The 21,566-nt window shown below is 43.9% G+C and overlaps 1 protein-coding gene across 4 annotated transcripts in view; it reads right to left on the bottom strand.

The window, feature by feature from the left end:
* Positions 1 to 2,222: 2,222 nt before the first annotated feature.
* LOC143957715 (cytosolic phospholipase A2 gamma-like) overlaps positions 2,223 to 21,566 on the bottom strand; it is a 62,685-nt gene continuing 43,341 nt past the window's right edge. For all 4 annotated transcript variants that reach the window (XM_077467409.1, XM_077467410.1, XM_077467412.1 and 1 more), the window contains 4 exons: positions 15,248 to 15,343; positions 5,426 to 5,583; positions 5,117 to 5,288; positions 2,223 to 2,753 (listed from right to left, as the gene is read on the bottom strand). In XM_077467409.1, coding sequence (XP_077323535.1) covers positions 2,569 to 2,753; positions 5,117 to 5,288; positions 5,426 to 5,583; positions 15,248 to 15,343 — 611 coding nt within the window. In that variant the 3' untranslated portion in view covers positions 2,223 to 2,568. The remainder of the gene's footprint in view (positions 2,754 to 5,116; positions 5,289 to 5,425; positions 5,584 to 15,247; positions 15,344 to 21,566) is intronic.

Raw genomic sequence — 21,566 nt, 5'->3', positions numbered from 1 at the left:
ACAAGTGAGTGCAATACTTTATTACAGTCTAGGAAACTGTTCTAGGTCTCTATTTGCTGTGTATAGTAGACTCTGATTCTTGGTTCCTTTCAGAATTCTGTAATTGGCTCAATGCAAGAAAGCTTCTCCAGATATACAGATCTGCACCATTTAGAGGCTCTCCCATGAAGCAAAATCAGAAGGCTGAGCTCTGAACTTATGCTTCAGTTAGGACCATGCATCTCCCGCTCATCCTATGAGCTGCATCCATTCCAGGAGTGCAGGTAATATTTTCAGTGAGCTGCGAGTGGGGATTAGTACCAGTTTGTAGACATTTTAGAAGCAAAGTTGCTCACTTAGATGGCCAGTGGCTTTGGCAACCACAACACATAGCACCTCAAAATAATGTTTCTTCATCTCAGTTCAGGTTTATTTTAAGACCTTTGTACATTTTACAGTATTTATATGCAGATAAAGGGAACTGTAATGGGCACTCTCTCATATCCATCTATGTGAAAATGTATATTTTTTTGGAGAACAGGGTCAATTGATTTTCAACTTAAAGTGAAGGTATAAGTGTAGCTTGCTATGAGAGCACTCAGAAGAGGAGTGGACAGCAGTGGGGGGGGGGGGGGACCAGAAGAGATGGGAAGGGGTTGCTCTGTGCAATACCATTGCACAGAGCAGGTAAAGCATAACTTTTAAAATAAAACATCTTTTACAAATGACAAACATGTCATACTTGCCTACTCTGTGGAAAGGAGTGGCCCCAATCTGCCTTTTCTGTTGTCAGCTGGCAGCACTCCTAGCCCCTCTTCATTGGGTGCCCCCACAGAGATCACATTTCCATCGGAGCACCGGTGCAGGTGCATCCCAAGTCCTGCTGCTGTGTCCATGGACAGACAACAGGACACGGTCCTGCCCACCGCCCCCCCATTTCACTGGATTTGATTGAAGGCAGCAGGAGCCAATGGTTCTTGTTGCCATCAATCTCTCCAATGAGGACCCGAGACAGTGGTTGGAGGTGCGGGAACAAAATGGGCTCAAGTAAGGGGAAAAAAAAAAAAAAAAAAAAAAAAAGGGGGGGGGGGGGTGCTTGGGGGGGAAGCTGCAGAGCAGAAGTTTTTAACCTTAATGCATAGAACACACACACATACATATATATATAAAAACCATGAGAGTCTACCACATCTTTAAAAATATTATGCCTTTGCAACCACTTTAGTCCGATTTGACATACTGAGAACATTCTAGTTTAAGCCATTGTGTGTTTTTTGTTTTTTTTTTGTCTCCTAAGTAAAAGAGGCAAAAAGGGTTGTTTTTTTTTTTTTAAATTGAACTGCTTCCCGACCAGCGCACACCGATACATCCGCAAAATGGTACTGGTGGGCAAAAGTGTGTACAGGTATGTCCCCTTTAAGAAGCAGCACTGCACACCCGCCACATTCTCCGTGACCGCGGGTTCCGCAGACTCCATGTCTGCAATTGTTTCACAGAGGTAGAACGGGGAGATGGTTCTGCCTAGTGACAGGCCAGATCACTGCTGTGTTCGAGAGCAGTGATCGCTGTCATGCGTGTTGTATCCCCTCCCCCAGTTAAAATCACTTCCTAGGACACTTAACCCCCTTCACTGCCAATGTCATTTACACAGTAATCAATGCATTTTTTTATAGCGCTGATCACTATTACAAAAAATTTAACGTGCCATAAAAGCTATTCCTCTCATTTTGTAGATGCTATAACTTTTGTGCAAATATACGCTTATAGCATTATTTTAACCAAAAATCTGTAGAGGAATACATCGCAGTCTGAACTGAGGAACACATTGTTTATATATTTTGGGGGGATATTCATTACAGTAAAAAAATGTGTTTCTTCAAAACTGCTATGAAAAAGTTAGAGAGCATTGAAAGATTAATTGGGAATAATTGTGTTTGGGTACAATGTCACACGACTGCACAATTTTTAGTTAAAGAGTGCTAAATCACAAAAAGTGCTCTTGTCAGGAAGGGGGTAAATCCCTCTGGGGCTGAAGTGGTTAAGTAATCCCAAAGATACATTCTAGGGCAAAACTCCATTGGGACAGTAAAAGTTTTAGAAGTTGTTGCAAAACCCTTTCAGTTTAACCAAAATGCACCCCCAGCCAGACATGACTATTACAGCACAAACCTCCAATATACATTCCTATCCTATGTACACAAAGACGACAAACATGTTTTTAACAAAGTATCAATTTTATTGCCATATACAAAAACGTGATTTTTAAATATTGAAATACATTTTAGATAAACATTGGAACCTCTTACCAAAACACCCTTGCCTGAGTTTGCAGGAAAACAGGTGGATATGCATGATAACCCCCAACCACCAGTGTCAGAACCCAAGATGTCCATCTTGGAATTGTAGACAGAAAACTTGTATAAATGAATGTGACCAAGTACCACTAGAGATATAACTATGCTGAATTATTCAGGATGTACATGTTCAAAATCCTCAAAAGTTGTTTTCAAAGAAATTTGTCAATGGAATTCTATCAGTTTGTCTTAATGGTCCTCTACAGATTTCATCCAAAGTGGTGGGCATTGCCCGTTATGTCGGGCACGTCTCCCTCTTGTTACTCCTCCAAACACATTGTTGGATTTTGGCTTGGATCTCCCCCATGTTGCTCTCCACATTTTTCTTTGCTATGTCTAGCAATTCATTCATCATACATGTGTCATAGGAAGGAACACGTGCAGCATACTTCTTGATTAGTCTGCGGATTTTTTCAGCCTCTGAAAGAAACGCATCAGATTGTGTAATGAGATAAACAATGGAAATATCAATGAGATTTTTATAAAACTTCTCCGGTATCTTTCAAAACAGGCCTGCATATAGTTTGACAACCTTATGTTTTTATGAAATATTTATTCTTGTTTATTCACAAGAAAGTCTGACATTACTTGAACTAAGAGCACAAAAATGTAAAGGGAACAAAAAAAATGGAATGTTGCAATAGTAACCATGACAACAATGCATTTCAGGAGCGTGTCCTCCTTCGTCAAGACTTGATAAAGGGGGATACCCACCTGAAACACGTTGTCATGGTTACCGATAAGACGCCAAGCCACGTCATCTGGTAGCTCTGAGTTTGTTCTCGTAGTAGGCATTGGCTTCCATTCACTATGAGCAAAGCTGCTCCATCCAGTCCATCCCAAGCGGAGAGTGTGATCCCCTCAAGCTTTAATCTGTCATACATCTCCTGCCTGTGCAAATTGGTGGTCACTCTGTACTCCATTATCCTGCACTGACAGGTGTGGGAGCATGGGCTGCTCTACCCTGGATCATTGCAGATTGGCACATGGAATGCCAATTTATACACAGAGGACTTCTTTACTTCATGGCCTCCAGATACCGCTGACATGCCCCTTATCCAAGGATGGGAAAAACACCCCGTTTGGTTCACAGCAGAACTACCATACAGGGGAAATGTTCTAACCTGAATGGTGAACCCCATTGAAGTCTATGGGAGCCAAGCAAACAGGAAAAATCTAATGTGCCCACATTGAAGGCTTACATGCAAGTAATTGGCCATAAAAGGGGTATGGGGGTCTGGGTACTGCCCTGGGGGACATTTATCAATATCGTTTTTTTTTTTAATTACCTTTTTTGCCCCAGGAGCAGCAACTGATTAATGTGAAAAAAAAAAAAAAAAAAAAAAAAAACACCCCACAAACACACTTTTAAGTATAGTGCCTGGGGAGGGGGGGGGGGGGGGGGGCGGGGGCACTAAATGTGCCTATAAAGTGGTGCGACTGTAGCATACATAAAACATGCCACAGCAAAAAAAAAAAAAAAATATATAATACTCAAAATTTAAGCATGGGGTCCCCTAGATGTACTCATTCATATTGGGGCAGAATCTAGGGGCCCCCCCTCATTAATGGAGGCTGCCAGATTGCCATAAGCCCCCCACCAGCAGACCCTCACAACCGCTGGTCACGGTTGTGGGGAGGAGACCCTTGTCTCGAGAACAAGGTGCTTTGGGGGGGGGGGCAGAGCTGTGGACTGTCATCTCATCTTGTTTGATATCAGAACCAATTGTACTTTATTCCTGAACCCTATGCCCATACATTTACAGACTATGGATTCCCACAATTATGATGGCAGTTTGTGCCATTACCTGCCCTCCTTTTAATGTTTGCAAAATATCATACTATAGACTTCGATGGGAATTACCTGTACAACAAAAACAGGGTTCATCAAGTCTTTGTAGGTGCCGACAGCCCAATACAAAAAAAACTTTTGCTGGCCGAAATGCAAACATTAATAGGAGGCGTCACCCATCAGTAGGGCAAGTACAGACCTACAAGGGGGTTACATTTTCTGATAGTCTGATTGGAGATGTCACTGCCCCACCTCTCTGCCTCATCCAATCAAACAATGTTTTGCAAGAATGCCAAAAAGATCTCCAAATGATGAATGTGCCGAGTGGCCATTCTTAATTTCACAATGCAACAGGGCAGCCTCTGGGCATGGGAGAAGGGAGCCAGCAGTGATCATAGTAGCCAGTGGTGGCTGGTGCCCAATACACAGCCAGACACCCCCCTACACACACTTTCCAGGCTCCTTTGCCAGCCCCACTTACCCCATCCAGGTCACAGTCCCCCACATCTTTCCCAGTCCCAGCGGATGCTTTTCCTCCCAGCCACTCAAGACTTATGACTCCTGTCCAGTTGGGAGTCAAGGCCCACTCCCTGATTGTCCGGGAGGAGAAACAGGAAGACATTAGCAAATATCACTGAGCCCACACTTTTTGAAGCCAATTGGAGCCTCAGGCTGTAATCATGTGCTTCAAAACAAAAAAATAAATTGTAATCTACGCGTCTGGTGCCCTGCATGTAGATTAGGGGCCGGGCGCACAGTTAAGGGGGGTGGCACCCCTGCATGAGTGCCCGCCACTGGTAGTAGTGGTTTCCAGCTTCTAAAGTGATCCCACAGGTATGGCATATACAGAATTGCATTGGTCCTAGCTGGAACTAAGAAATATCCATACCTGGAATGCAGCCTATAGCATCCACCAAGCTCATAATACAGAGAGTGAGACAACTCCATGAATACACAAGACGTATTACAGGACTTTCCTCTGTAAACTCACCTCCACAAGTCTGGGCGTTGAACAGAGGAAAGTGCATCACATCGGGCGTCTCATATCCATCTCCTTCAAAGACGTAGCAGCTTTTAGTTGGAGGGTCCTCATAAAGTTCTCTGGTATTTACTGGAAAGGGAATCCGGTTATCCTTACAGTAGTCAGCTGTTCTTTTCAAGGTCTAAAGAGAAAAAAAAAATCCCCCAAAGTACATACAAAAGAAACAAAGGAAGACGAAAGGTCAACACCAAATGGCAGTTCTCAAACATAACACCGGAGAATGGAGAGTTGCATCGAATGACCATAAAATTCGGTTACCTCAAATGGATCTCCAAGACTGAAGTCAAAAGATAAAATCAGATCTACTTTGCGATGAGGAGGCAACACCAACGGGTACGGAGTATTAATTTCCAACCCGGCATCCACCAGATGGAGGAGCTTTTTATCAGAGAGGTTGCTGCTTTCTGGGATTTTATCTGGAAAATAAAACCAAAAATATTACACACAAAGAACCCCACACACCTTTACAAATATTCTCAGGTCCCCTGCCTCCGGATTAAACAGGTAAAACTGTATACTTAACCCTCACACAAACCTTGTGAGAGTCAGTTGCAGGTTTTATTAAAGTGTCAAACAAGTTTTAAATGCAGAAGAAGAGGGTCCGTGTATAATAAAACCTGTGCGCCAATGTTTTGTCTTATTCACACAACAGTCAGGAAGAAAAAAAAATAAAAAATCCCACACTTCCTCTATTATGTGCCATATAGTTTTCACAATACATTTTGGTTTGCTTAAAGATGTTTTTTTTTTTTCTTCTCTTTAGAAGAAAAAGCAAAACCGCCATTAAAATTATAGGTATTGGAATTTCCATTCAAATTTGTCTGTTTGTGAACATAAATACAAATCTGAAGTTACAAATTATCCAAACACAACATGTCACATCTAAACAAAAAAATTTAACAAATACTAAAAGTTTATTATAATACATTTTAGATACAGCATTTTTTATTTCAGAAAATTAACATCAGATAAAATCATATTTTATGTTCAGCCAAAATTTGAAAGGAAATGCCAAATAACTAATTTCATATATTTTTGAATTTTCAAAACTTTTGAAATTCTGAACGTTCAAAATGAAAAATTTGACCACCCAAAAATCTGAAATAAAATTATAGGTATTGGAATTAACTTTCAAATTTGGCTGGTGAATTTAACAAATATGAATTTATCCGATGCTATGAGTTTTCCTGAAATAACAAATGCCGCATCTAAATGAATGTAACTTATAATAGTAAAAACTTTAGTATTTGTTCCATTTTGTTTAGATGCGACATGTTATTTTGGATAATTTGTATTCATTATATTCAGATAAATTTAAATGAAAACACCAATACCTATAATTTAATATTTCAGATTTTTGGGTTTTCAAATTCATTTTGAATGTTTAGATTTTCAAATATTTTGAATTTCCCAAATTAAAAAAATGAGATTTCAGAAATTAGACGTGTAATTTTAGTTTCAATTTGTTCAATTTTCATCCTGTGTATGTGACGGTTTGTCATCCACAGAGTGAAGCTTTTCTACATAGACCCCTTTAGTCTCTTGCATAAAAATATTGTCTGCATGAGATTATCTTGGCCTCGCCAATCAAAATGGCTGAAAATCCAGAACCCAGTAGAACCCCGCTCAATGAGATCAGCAGCCAGTGTGGAGCTCCTGGATGTCACACCTCTGGAGTGGAAACTACGTTAGATTTTTGTCTTTACTTTGGCTCCCAGAGCATCAACTTGCTTGAGGGCATATTCATTTCCTACATTCTTGGCTGGGCGTTTCTTGGGTAGGAGCACTTTGGTTGGGGGGGAAAAAAAAAAAAAAAAAAAAAACACACAGCTCCCAATAGAGTTGTCTATTTGGAAATCTGTCCTTGTTCTTAGCAATAGGCATTTTATGCAGCCTCCAACATGTACTTATGAACCTTCTACCATGTGAACAAGTTCTCCACACGCTCAGGTAGGGTTTGCCATTATGGTCATTAAGGGGATGGCAAAGGGTACACTTGCTAGGGCCATACCCCTGGACCATTGTTACTGATGCCAGCACCACAGGTTTATTTTATTGGAGGTACTTTATATAGACATGTGCACACTGAAATTGTTTCGCTTGTCTGAAAAATAAAACATTTAGTTACTCTCAAAATGTGTTTATTTTGTTTAAAAAATGCATTAGTCTGAAAATCCAAAATGAAAGTTGAATCTGTCATTGAAGGCTTCTGGTGTGTCAAATTTTCTAAGATGATTCGACGGAGCAGCTAAACTGTATGATGCCGCAATCACATTGCCAGGCGAATGTTCTGCCTACAAGCTATAGTAGAATTCTAATGTTGTATAACACTAGTAATATATTACTACTAGTCAACCAACATTAGAATTCTTCTATAGAGTGCGCATGCGCGAGGGATCCAAGATGGCCGCTAGCGCCTGATCCTCCGCACCACGCCGGACCAAGGGAGCTTGCAGAGCGGCGAATAGCTCTCCAGGAAGGTGACACTCCGAGGCCCCTGTCTCCCGATTACCCAGGGATCCCCCCCGAATGTCCGCTGCAGCGATCAGGCACGATCTAGTGCCACAATTTGAGGCGGCCTCCAGAGCGGGGTGTACCAAGATGGCCGCCGCGGCCGAAGCACACAGACAGCGTGCAGTCCACAGCACAGAACACGGTGCTGACCACAGGCAAGTGCTATCCCCGGCCATCCTGAATTATACTCCCACTAACCAGGGGAACTTCCCCAAGCGCGGAACCCCATCGCCGGCCTCCACAGAGTCCCTGATAGGCATGACTATGGCGGACCAGGCCTTGTCTCCTGCGGAGGACTGCAGGCCTTCATTCCAAGGCCCCATTTTAGCAGATCAGTTCCCCCAGGAACAAGACTTGTCCACAGCAGAACTTTTTATTAAACTCTCGATGTTACTTGAAAGGGGATTGACCTCTACAGCTGCTAAAATCACCAGGGAGATTAAATCAGACCTACAAAATATTGGTCAAAGAATGGAAGCTATAGAATCTAAGCTTGATGTTACGGCCGCGGTTGCCAATCAAAACTCTGACTTGATACATTCAATGCAGGACCAGTTGGACACAGCGCTATCACGAATTGATGACCTTGAGAACAGGTCGAGGCGTTATAACTTCAGAATCAGAGGGCTGCCGGAATCAATCACGGACGTGACTGCTGCCACCCAGGACCTGATCAAATCGCTATTGCCCAATATTGATCCTCAGCGACTGGAGCTGGATAGAGCCCACAGGGCCCTGGGCCCTCCTAGGAAGGACGGCCTGCCCAGAGACATAATAGTAAAGCCGCATCACTATGCAGTAAAGGAGGAAGTAATGAAGCAGGCCCGTGTGGCCCCACAGGTGACATGCCAAGGCCATGTGATTCAAGTGTTCGCAGATCTGGCCCCGTCGACCAGTCAACGTAGACGTGCTCTGAAACCACTTTTGAATGTTCTTATTCAGAAGGACATTAAATATAAATGGGCATTCCCCTTTGCGGTCAAGTTCACACATATGGGAGCAAACTACTCCTTCGCCAACTTCTCCTCTGGCGAACAAACCCTTCTACGACTGAAGCTTATCTCCCAAGATGCCGGAATGGACACTTCGGCAGCTCCTCCGACGTCAGCAAAAAGACCCCCCCCGGTCAGCCCATCAATCCCACTTTGGTCCAAATCCAAGTCGCGACGCTCGTGTGACAATGGTCACACCTGAAATTCACTGGTCAAGTACATTCCCTACATCTCCCGTGATCAGAGTTGGTCGCGCAACTTGACTCACCTCTTGTGGACTGCTCCTGGGTAACCTTACCTCAGAAACTGCCCGTATTTGAAGAGGGCCCGTGTCCCCTTCTATACCACCGGAACTCCTGTTTCCATATTCCCCACCTTTTTGGGGCATTTGTTTTGTTTTTGTTTAGTACTATACTTTCTTCCTCACGGTTCAAGATATTTACCTTCATGGTACATGAACGAAAGCTGAACTTGAATGTTTGAATAAGACAAAAAATTTTTTTTTTTCTCTTTTTTTTGGGTGGTGCACATGTTTGCAACACAAGTTAATGTTTTTGCCTTTGCTTTTTGTGCGCTCCTGGTGGCATTTTCATGTTTAACTTCTTCTAGCCATTTTAGTACCATGCTATCTACATTTTTCAGAAGCCCCTTGGTCCGGGGCGGTACACATGTGCCTTAGCCTACCCCCTGCAATCCTACGGGCTTTCAGGGGCTAGGACTTCCGAGAGCACGCTCTCGGTGATTTCTTTTTTCTCTTCGGAGATTTGACTCCGGAGTTTCTCTCTCCCCTCCGGAGGCAGGCGCTTTTCTTGGGAGACTATTCTCTACTCTCTTCCCTCCCCCCTCAGGTAGAATGATGGGCGTTTGCTATTTTACACTCATTGTTTTTTGCTTAGCAGATTCTCCGCTTCTAGAGATGGTTATAGTACGACTTCCTACTAGACTAGAAATCTCCTCTTCAGTCCCAGAAAGATTCTACTAACGGTAAGTGAGGATGTGTGTGTCCGAGATCCGAACCTCTGCTCCCATGGCTAATACCATTCCAAAGTTGCTGAAGCTAGCTTCTCATAATGTGCAGGGGCTAAATTCTCCCCTTAAAACGCAAGAAACTGTTCAGCCTATAAAAATCCCTTAGACTAGATATTTTATTTCTTCAGGAGACGCATTTCCCGAGCCGGTACAGCCCTCCTTTCCAGCATGCCAACTATCCTAAATTTTCTCTTGCGAATGCCGAGAACAAGACAAGAGGAGTTGCAGTCCTTCTGGCGAGAGAATGTAACTTCACGTTGACTTCTGTTTTTAGGGACCCAGATGGCAGGTTTATCTTAGTGAAAGGCCTCGTGGAAGGGCAACTATATTCCCTGATATCATACTATGCCCCGAATAAGGGGCAAGACAAGTTTTTTGGGAAACTCTTCCACACCCTTAACCCTATGCTCGAAGGTAAAGTAATTCTTGGGGGGGGGGAATCTAACGTAACTTTTGAACAGGAATTAGACAGAACTAGACCTTTGGGGCTACAGCTTATTCGTCCACGCAAGGTCAGCCACAGAATAGCAAAATTACACTCTCAGGGCTTAACTGATGCATGGAGGGAACTAAACCCGTCCACTAGAGACTATACGCATTACTCTGCTCCTCATAACACATATGCTAGGATTGACCACTTCTTTGTTCAAAGTCACGCGCTCCCATCTGCTGAGCGCTCTTTGATAAAAGACACGGTCCTCTCAGATCACGCGATTGTGACGCTATATCTACGCCTCACTGCCCAACCCCCGGGTTTTAAAACTTGGAGACTTAATGAATCCCTCCTGACAGACCCTAGCAGAATCCCCGATTTGGAATTAGCCCTACAGGATTACTTCAAACTCAACACTACCAAAGATACTTCTATGGAGACAGTGTGGGCAGCGCATAAGACAGTGATTAGGGGTGAATTCATAAAGCTGGCCACTCATCTAAAAAAGGAAAGAACCTCTGAAATCGCCAGATTAGAATTGGAATACGCAAATCTCAAAAGCGAAACAAAAAAAAAAAAAAAAAACCCTTAAAGAAAACATCCCACTATTGGATAAAATAAAGCTGGAACTAAACCTAGCCCTCACGACCCGTGCAGAGAAAAGTATCAGATGGAGTGGTAATAAATTTTACACTCAAAAGGATAAAATAGGTTCTATGCTTGCCTCCAAATTATCTCCCAAACAGAGATCGCACGGTATGCCCCACATCAGAATGCCAGGGTCTGGACTTTCGTCTAATCCAACGACAGTCCTGAAAGCTTTCCAAATTTTCTGCTCTGATCTCTACTCCACTCCTAAGACTGACCCCAAAGATGACATCAACTCCTTCTTAGACACGTTACCAATCCCTCGTATTTCTAATGCACACCGGGACGTCCTCGAAGCCCCCTTTACGGAAGAGGAGGTTCTCGAAACTATTAAGGGACTGAAAAGTAACTCAGCTCCTGGACCGGATGGGTTATCTAACATCTATTACAAAAAATTTGCAAATATTTTAGCACCACACCTGGCCAAATTTTGTAATCATAAAACCAAAGGAGACCCGCTTGACCCTCTTCTCAACTTAGCTTTTATCTCTGTAATTCCCAAGCCAGACAAGAATCCAGAAATTGTAGACAATTACCGCCCGATCTCACTTATTAATTGCGACCTTAAGATACTTACTAAAATGCTAGCAAACAGACTAGCTTCTTTCATATCCATATACGTCAATAAAAATCAGGTGGGGTTCATCCCTGGACGACAGGGGCCAGACTAAATTCGGAGGGCCATTGATATCATTTCAATATTACAATCAAACTGGGACGGCGGTCCTAAACAAGAAGGTATGCTCCTTTCGCTAGACTTAAAAAAAGCTTTTGACTCAGTCTCCTGGAACTACCTCCTTTTGCTCCTGGACAGATGGGGATTTGGGAATAGGTTCATGGGGTTGATCAAATCCTTATACTCCACTCCTCAAGCCAGAATACGTCTTCAGGGCCACTACTCTGAGCCTATTCAGATAGCACGAGGGACCAGGCAGGGGTGCCCTCTCTCCCCGATGATTTTTGCCTTGGCAATTGAAACTCTGGCTATCGCACTGAGGGAGAATCATAATATAAAAGGAGTAGACTGCGGATCACAAATACACAAATGTGGGTTATATGCTGATATTCTTTTGTTTATCACTTCCCCGATCACCTCCCTTCCAAATCTTCTTCAAACCCTTGGAGAGTTCTCTAAAATCTCTGGTCTACAAGTGAATTATAAAAAATCCCTGGCAATGAATATTTCCCTGCAACCACAAATGGCTGTTCAACTGAGTCAGTCCTTTCGAATGGAATGACACAGCCATCAAATATCTGGGAGTGTACTTAACACCTAAAATTGAATCCTTATACAACGCTAATTATCCCCCGATGCTCGCTAAGTTAACCTCAGATCTTAAAACCTGGGCCGGATACAATCTATCACTGTTGGGAAAAATTAACTCTATTAAAATGACCCTTTTGCCTAGACTCTTATACTTATTTCGTTCCTTACCCATCCCTATCATCAGAAAGCATCTGAAGGTATTCCAGGAGTAGGCTACTTAAGTTTGTATGGGGCAAGAAGGGGTACAGGATACCCCAGAGTATCTTATTTCATCACAGGAAGAAAGGAGGACTCGGTCTTCCCAACCTCCATTACTACTTTTTAGCTGCCAGATTGTCACAGATTTCGATTATTTACTCCAAGTTCGAAAAGCCAGATTGGGTTGGGATTGAGAGACAAGCGACTCCACGTCACACTCTAGACTTTTTAATGTGGACAACTCCTAAAGAGAGACCCCCGATACTAGCACCCACTCTATCACACTCTCTAGCCCTTTGGGATAAGATTCGCAACTGGGGCTCAATCTCATCACCATCCACACCGTTAGCACATCTGTTTAATAACCCAGCTTTCCCCCCTGGTCAAAATATATCAGCATTTAAATGGTGGTTGAACAAAGGGCTGTTCCGGATCGGGCATTACTTCTCTGGGTCTGGACCTCTCCCTCTGAAACACTACATCAAAAAATCTAGAATTGCCAATGTCGGAGAGGTTCAGATTCCATCAAATCTCCCACTTCCTACATTCTATCTGGTCCGAAAAACCTTTTCCTCCTACTTTCACAGAGTATGAGACATGGTGTGGTCAGGGCCCGGAGCAGAGGGGAGGTATCTCTTGCATATACTCTTCACTGACGCAGCCCAAATCTAAGACATCAGTCATGACCAAATGGGAAGAGGATCTCCAGTTTAATTGGGACCTGGGGTCTTGGCACACGGCGATCTCGTTGGCCTACAAGGGAATACTAAACACGTCTTTAGCAGAAGCTGGTCTGAAAGTTATTCTACGCTGGTACTACACCCCGGCTAGGCTGGCCGGCATGTACCCCTCTGCTGACCCGCTGTGCTTCAGGGGTTGTCACCTCAGGGGTACTCTGGCCCACATGTGGTGGGAGTGTCCCCGGTTACGATCCTTTTGGAAAAGAATTTTTAAAATTATCGACGGGATCGCTGGGTGCCGGGTCCCCCGGTCCCCTACCATTGCTCTTCTTAATGCTCCAATTATCAAGATCCCCAGGCATTCTATTATTCTGATCAGATTTATTCTAATAGGAGCCAAGTTTACCATTGCAAAAGCTTGGAAACTGCCCTCAGTTTCGGTCAAGGCAGCTCAAAGGAAAATCTCCTGGATCATGGCTCAAGAGAAAATGGCTAGCATTATATCTGACAAACGTGATAAATTTGATATGGTTTGGGAACCATGGGCTACGCTCATGGGCATCTCCTTAACCCACATCCCATCGGTGCCATGATCACCTATTATTGCTTCTAGGGCATCAGAACTGGGGTAGATAACACTGACCTTTGGTTTAACTATGGACCATTCTACTTGATCCCCCCTCCCCTTTTTCTTTTCCCCTCTTTCCCTCTTCTCACTTCTTTACTTCTCTTTTTTTGTTATGTATGGCTTGGATGGCCGACAGCTGACCTCAAAAATGTTTTTTTTGTATCACATGTCCTTATTATGTTGTCGGATATGATCCGTTGTGTGGTTTTAGGGGTGGGGGGGGGGGATTGGCCTCCTATTTATGGGGGCCCTCTAGCTAGATCCCTCACTTGGCACAGCATGATCCCGCCAGGGGTGCTGAGTGGCCCAGGGACCGCTGGGGCTCTTTCCCTATCCCGGGTCCTGGAATCTGTAGGGGATTTCTTTAGATTGTTTTCTTCCCTGGACAGTGCTCTCCCTTTTTAGAGTACTGGTTTACGTTGGGTTCCTGGACCTTAATAACACTATATGGGTTGGATCAGACTCTTAAAGACATAGCTTTCCTCTGTTCAAATGCTTGATGGTGCATGTTTCAAATGTTATGTTAAATCATCTGTTGGCCATGTGGGCGTATTTCTTGTTTCCTACGCTGTATTCAAAAATAAAATATTTTGAAAGTAGAATTCTTCTATAGCCTATGGGCGGAGCATTGGACCATAAATGTCCACTCACGGCAACTGCTTTGTAAAATCTTCTATGTCAAATAATCTTGGACTAAGTGTTAGGTTAAGCACATTCAACCACAGGTTCGATGGACACAGATTGCTATTGTGTTGAACTGTTGTCGCAAAACAAAAAAATTGGATATTTCGGTTTTTCAGATTCTGCACATTTGTCATCTTTTACATCAGTCCCTGCCCTCTGGGAGCTTACAACCTAAGGTCACCAACTCACATTCACACAGTAGGACCAATTTAGATAGGATTCTATTACCAGGTCTTTGGAATGTGGGAGGAAACCGGAGTACCTGGAAGGAAAGCCACGCAGGCACAGGGAGAACACAAATTCCAGGTAGGTGGGGTTGTGGTTGGGATTCAAACTGGTGACCCTAGGGCTGCTAGGCAGAAGTACTAACCTCTTAGCCACCATGTTGCCCAGGTTGGGATGCCTTCCATGACCATTGCAAAGTGCAAGGCAAGAATAGTTGGTGCCCATTTCTGTAGAAGTCCGAGCATCATTTATGGCACCATCTGCATTGTTGCCTTACATTCAGGGTCACCCAGTGACTATACATGGACAATAAAGCAGCAGTGTCATACATTCAGAGGCAAAGGGGGACCCCACAGTGGAGCCCTACTCAGAGGTGGAACCTAGCTCTGGCCAAAGAAAATGTCAAGGATTAAAAGAGAAATACATTTCAAAAACAGTGAAACAGTCTGTCCAGATCCTAGAGCGGTTTCTTCATCAGGTAGCCTTTGTGCAGATCACCTGAACTTGGGACCTTCCACAACTGGACCAGTTTGACCCCCAAAACCAGCCCTGAAGTCCCAAGGTTCCTCTTGTGGTATCCCTAACCACTAGCAGAAGGAGTAGATGCTCACACTCTTGGGCTTGTTATCTGGTATACACTTCCCTCCCCCCCATTGTCATTAACTTTGAAGTTCCTGGTTAGGCTGTCAGGATAGAGGCTTACAGTGATAGCAATCTAGTCCTTAATACACTTCCTGATTTAGAGGACTTTTTTCCCCCCACAATGTCACACATATGCTCACCTTTGCATTTATAGAGGAAATTGTTAGTTGTTCCCCATTCCCACATAGGAAGACACAATACAATGTTCTTCACCACTTTAGCATTATCTTTGACACCTAGAGAAAAGAAACATTTTCATGAAGTAACACGTGACAGTTGTCAGACAAGAGAAAAACCGCACAAGTGATCCACATGTACATGTTCCCCTCCAAAAATAACTTACTGGGTATCTCTATCAAAGATTTACTGCTTTAACACTGGCTTAACCTGCCCCCTGAAAAGGGTTACAAGCAGAAAATCATGGATTTATTTTGTATGGTATTACCCAAGCCCAAATTCCTAAGCCCCAATGAAGGGGGAGGGTGTTTGGCCCCTGAAAGGCACTGGGTTTTCTCCACTATAAAAAACAATTAAAATCATTAAATCTCATGGACGCTTGTTTGGTGCTCCCATTGGACTTTATATATTTCTATTTGAACACATGGAGCTTTGAGGAGTCAATGGTGAAGTATCTGAGTGTTCTGGTAGATCATAAGCTTAATAGCATGCAATGCCAAGCTGCAGTTTCTGCACTAAATGGGGGTGTTTGTACCGAGGGGGGAACAATAGTTGGTGGAGGGGTGGGTGACACTAATGTATTCCGCACCAGGTGACACCAATCCTAGTGACGCCACTGCATAAGGGGGATGTGATCACCATTTATGATGTCCTGTGTATTTCGGCGGCGCTCGGTAGCTCTCGGCTATTTTCAGCGGCTTTCCAAAAGCTGCAAACAACCACAGAAAACCTCACAATCTGTGGGGGGGGGGGGATCAGCGTATAACATGCATCCACAATTCCCCCCCCCCCCCCATTTTAAAGGGGAAAAAATAAATAAGTGTGTTATACGCCAATAAATACGGCATTTCCTAGAAAAAAAGACTTGGGGGGGGGGGGGGGGGGGGGGGGGGGAAGTACAATTTTTATTCTCCTACATTCTATAACTTGTAAATCTCTTTTTTTATATATAAACTCTCCCATTTAGCTTTTTCAGTTGCCATTTTATGTCATAAGCCAGGGCTGGACTGGCCTATTGTGAAGTTTCCCGGTAGGCCGTGACCTTCATGTATTCTATGGAAGGTGGTCTCTGGTCACCAGAGTCCCCCCTACATTCCCAGAGTCCCTGGTGTCCCCCTTGATTGACCAGTATGTACGCATGTATCCCTTTCATGAAGTGAAGTGAGGTGATGTTGGGCTGGTATAATAATGCTATGGGGCTAGTATGACATGTTTCCAGGGTTGGTTTTTATTCCCAGTCCGGTCCTGTTGCAAGTTCTTGGAAGAAGAGCCCTCCCATCTTGTATTGTAACTGTGTGGTCTCCCTTTACTGTATATTGTAAAGCCTTGTACAAACTGTTGGCAGTATATAAAACCTGGACGTTAATTGTTGTGTGTTCTACAATTTGCTTTTGGCTTGAAAATTTACTAACATGCTTGAGAAAAATCGATCCAGTAGCAAAAATACAGAGTTTCTCAAAAGTGAGTACACCCCTCACATTTCTGTAAATATTTTCTTCTATCTTTTCATGTGACAACACTGAAGAAATGACACTTGTCTACAATGTAAAGTAGTGAGTGTACAGCTTGTATAACAGTGTAAAATTGTTGTCCCCTCAAAACAGCCATTAATGTCTAAACCACTGGCAACAAAAGTGAGTACACCCCTAAAAGAAAATGTCCAAATTGGGCCCAAGGGGTCAATATTTGTGGCAACAATTTTCCAGCACTGCCTTAACCCTCTTGGGCATGGAGGTCACCAGAGCTTCACAGGTTGCCACTGGAGTCAACACCATGACAACATCACAGAGCTGGTGGATGTTCGAGACCTTGCGCTCCTCCACCTTCCATTTGAGGATGTCCCACAGATGATCAATAGGGTTTAGGTCTGGAGACATGCTTGGCCAGTCCATTACCTTTACCCTCAGCTTCTTTAGCAAGGCAGTGGTCGTCTTGGAGGTGTGTTTGGGGTCGTTCTGTTGGAATACTGCCCTGTGGCCCAGTCTAAGGGGGGGGGGGGGAATCATGCTCTGCTTCAGTACGTCACAGTACAAAGGACCTTTGCAGACATAGTGACATTTGCTGGATGTTTGGTGTGTTCCTGGACCCTTCAGAAGGGGTGGCTCCCCTTCAGACCACCTGCCCTCATCTATCCATCAGAATGCATGTGCCTCCATATATTATAGATTTTAGTGTTAGGACCACAGATACCTGGGTGCCGTGACATGTGTTTGAAAATGCGTGTGGATTAAACCCCTGCTAACGCTTACTGTTAACACAGGTTTATTCGGTTGTCTGAGCTGGTGGCAAGTAGGCTTTGGTTTTTTTCCTGGGCATTCCCCCGGCTTTTGCTGTTCCAAGTGGAACCCGTCCTGTTAAACCTCCATTCTGCAGCTCAGCTTTAGGGTCTATAAGGTAAATGAGGGAACCATCTTGTTAGAAGACATCCATTTTGGGTATTGGAAAATTACTGTTAGCATGACATAGAAATCTATTGCTTAAGGTCATATGTGTTTTTGCTTGTACAAGGCATTTAGAATTGTCACAAGGTTAGATATCTGTTCAGAACAGATGGATGCGGTTAAGCTACTTCCCTTTTTGAGAGCAGAAGTAACTCCATGGCGTTAAAACCACAGGCCTGTCTTGCACCAGACTTAAGAAACATTTTAAACTGTATAAAAATGTATATATTTAGCTTTTTGTTACTAGGCAGAAATTGCTTGTACAAAAAAAACCATGATGACGTAGTAAAATATACTATCTTGCATATTTTATGTGGCAGTCCCTGATTGGCTAAACCACAGGGCTGTCCTTTAGCTCAAACTAAATAAAACTGTTGTGTGTGCTTCAATATGCACATTCATTATTCACGTACAATAGTGTGTATGTGTAATGTTTTGTCCACCGGTGAAAGGGACCTCCGCCCTTCAATCCTAGCCTAGGCTACCAGGGGTTACTTACAGAAGACGAGCAACCTAACAGTTTTGGTACCAGAAGTGGGGTTCGTCTTGCGACAGGTAAGTCACTTTACTCTTTTTTACCTGATTGGTGAATGGTGTAAACACTTACTCTGTCCGGGCGGCCGCTACGAACTTAGTTTAAAATTAAAAGAAGTAACTGTGCCTTCGCGGTGGACTAGGCTGGTCCCTCGGGAGGTTAAAAGGGCTCGCAAGGAATTTATAGGTTTAGGGGAGTCCGACTAGGTTGGTCTGACTTAAAACTATTGGTGATAGTATTTTTAACACGGGAAGTAGTAGATTACGCCCGTGACAAAGGGATTGGTGGAGTGGACGCCCATTTGAAAAAAATTTTTTTTTTTTAAAAAGTGCACTATAAATTGATAAATGTATTGCAATACGGTTATTTCATGTCTTAAAGTATATTAAGAATATGTCTGTTTCTCTCTAGGTACGTGTGTAAGTATATAGAGTATAAGTTTTAATATAGAGTATAAGGAAAATAATTGTTGTTGTTTAAATAAGTGCAGAATATGAGGAGCCCTCTTGTAGTGACATAGTATCCGCCTGCCCCCATTGCACGTTAGGTCTACTCTTCCTAAGAATAGATGACAAGTGGATTTTACTGACCACCAGACCAGGGGGGTTCTCTTGCAGACTTGGTGTAAGAGGGGTATATCCCGCCACCAGGAAAAATTTACCCTTTATCGTATATTAAGGGTGAATCTTCATAGTTTTATATAAGTCCATCTGCCCCAAAAAAGATCAGGGATCCTACTCCCAGACCAGAGACCGGATTGTTGGACAAACCGGGTGTTATCACCTGTGTCCTGCCACTAGACACACACTGCCCAGACTACTAGATGGGGAATACTGCAGCAACCCAAGCTATGGCCACCCCATCACCCTATGAATTTGTCAGTAATATGATCCCTGGCCCCCAGGTAGAACCATTTTGGACACAAATCCGAGAAAGGTGTCAGCAATTGGGAATCCATGACCCAGGACCCCAAGGTCCTTGTTCAGAGGAAGACTGGCAAGAAGTCAGTAAAATTTGTCAGGTACATAAGCATTCTTATCCTCCCTGCAAAGGGGCTGACCCACAATACATGAAGGATTGTTTCTGTGCATGGAACAAATGCCTTGGAAAATATAGGCAATTGTGGACAGCAAGGACATTGGAAATCCCAGTGCCCTTATAGGACTGGACAGATTAGAGCAAGAGGCAGAGGCAGGGGATTTAACCCCCAGACCCGCCCACAGTATCCCCGTTATCTGCCATACCAGAACCCTCGTCAACCACTACCCCAATATCCTACACAGCCACAAATAATGCACCGAGGGAAACTCTGTTGGTATTAATGGGACACCTGTCACCCATCCCATCACTCCACCACTGACTGTAGCCACTCCAGAAGGACAGAAATTATGTACCCAAACTTTTGCCGTCTTGTCCTCATGCCCTGTGCCCCTTATGGGACCGGACCTCTTGGCACAACTGTGTATTATCATTAAGTTTAATAAAGAAGGTTCCCTTACCGCTAGTTCACCATTATGTGACTTACATGGCCCTAAGCGACATGCACACAGAGGGTTCCCAAAAAGACATGCACACAGGAGTTTCTTTCTAATGATACCTTCCTCCCTTGACCATCACACAATTTGGGCAGAAAACAAAGGTAGTGTGGGCTTTATTAATTGCACACCATATGCACCCCAAATGCGGTCAGATGCAGGGATACAATATCAAAAACAGTATCCCCTACCCCCAGAGAAAGTCAAAGGCATCTCCCCTCAAATTAATGATTACATATCAAAAGGTATCCTGAGACCAATCATCAGTCCCTGGAACACGCCCATTTACCCTGTAAAGAAGGCCAGTGGCGAGTGGAGACTCGTCCAAGACCTCAGAGCAGTAAACAAACAAGTGATTCCCCTCCCACCCCTAGTCTCAGACATCACTTTTATTTCCTCATGTATACCGGCAGACTCTCTATGCTACACAGCAATTGATTTAGCGAATGCTTTCTTTAGCATTCCCATTGCAGAGGAAGCCCAACCTATGTTTGCTTTCTCCTGGGCCGGGGGCCAACTAACCTGGCAAGGGTATGTAGACAGTCCAGCCGCCTTCTCTATGGTACTCAACGAGACTGTCAAGTCTTGGACTTCTGAGCGTGGGTCGGTACTAATACAGTATGTGGATGACCTGCTCCTGTGCAGTCGAACTGCTGAAGATTGTGCGGTCGATTCAACATCACTGTTACAACACCTAGCTCACGCCGGGCATCTAGCCTCAAGGAAGAAAATACAATGGTGCCAGTCCCAGGTTGAATACTTAGGTTGTATCCTTAGAGAAGGAACAAGGCTGGTGTCACCTAAACGTGCCGCAGCCCTACAAGCTCTCAGTCCGCCAAAAGACAAGGCCGCCCTACTCTCATTTTTGGGTGCAATTGTATATTGCCGCCAATGGATCCCTGACTGTTCTCATTATGATAGTATCCTAAGAGAGGCTACTGGCTCGACAGCCCCTAAATTAATAGATTGGACTGAAGACAGACTACAAGCTTTTCAAGCTCTATTAAACAGTCTGTCAAATGCTCCCGCCCTAGGGTTGGTAGACTATGGTAAAGCTTTTCAACTATACTGTGTAGTCTCGGGGACCTCTTTTGCCGCGGTTTTGACACAACAGCATGGAACAGGCTACCGCCCTGTCTCCTACCTATCTAAAAAAAAACTCCCCATCCAAGTACAGGGAATGCCATCCTGTCTCCAAAATCTTGCTGCCTGTGCAATGTCTGTACAAGATGCAAACAAATTAGTGCTAGGTCACCCATTGACTCTCTATACCACTCATTCAGTCACGCATCTTATTCAGAACATGAATACCCAACATATGACCTCGCAAAGACTTAGTGGTTATGAGATAACACTGATGAACACTGATAACCTCACACTCAAATATGTGCCTGCCAGCAACCCCGCTGTGCGCCTTTTGCATTCCATGTTGCGTTTTCCACATGACCCAGACATTATACATGACTGTTCGGAAAAGGTTGCTGCTATTACCAGTCCCAGACCGGATCTCACTGACACCCCTATCTCAGGTGCAGAGGATGTTTTCGTTGACGGTAGCTGCTCACGTCCCTCTGACTCCACCTTTTTAACCGGTTATGCAGTTGTTCAACTACCAGACATCGTACTGGAGGCAAAATCATTACCTTCTTCAGCCCAGGTAGCAGAGTTAGAAGCCCTCACTAGGGCCTGCATTCTATTCACCGGTAAAGAGGTGAACGTCTACACAGACAGTAGATATGCTTTTGGAGTGGTGCATGATTTTGGTGTGATA

This window comes from Lithobates pipiens, unplaced genomic scaffold (genome assembly GCF_037356315.1).
Source record: "Lithobates pipiens isolate NorthernLeopardFrog02 unplaced genomic scaffold, aLitPip1_a1.2 Scaffold_55, whole genome shotgun sequence".
In the NCBI taxonomy this organism is placed as follows: Eukaryota; Metazoa; Chordata; class Amphibia; order Anura; family Ranidae; genus Lithobates; species Lithobates pipiens.
Note: the sequence above shows the minus strand (reverse complement) of the source record. Positions and strands in the feature narration are given on the sequence as shown.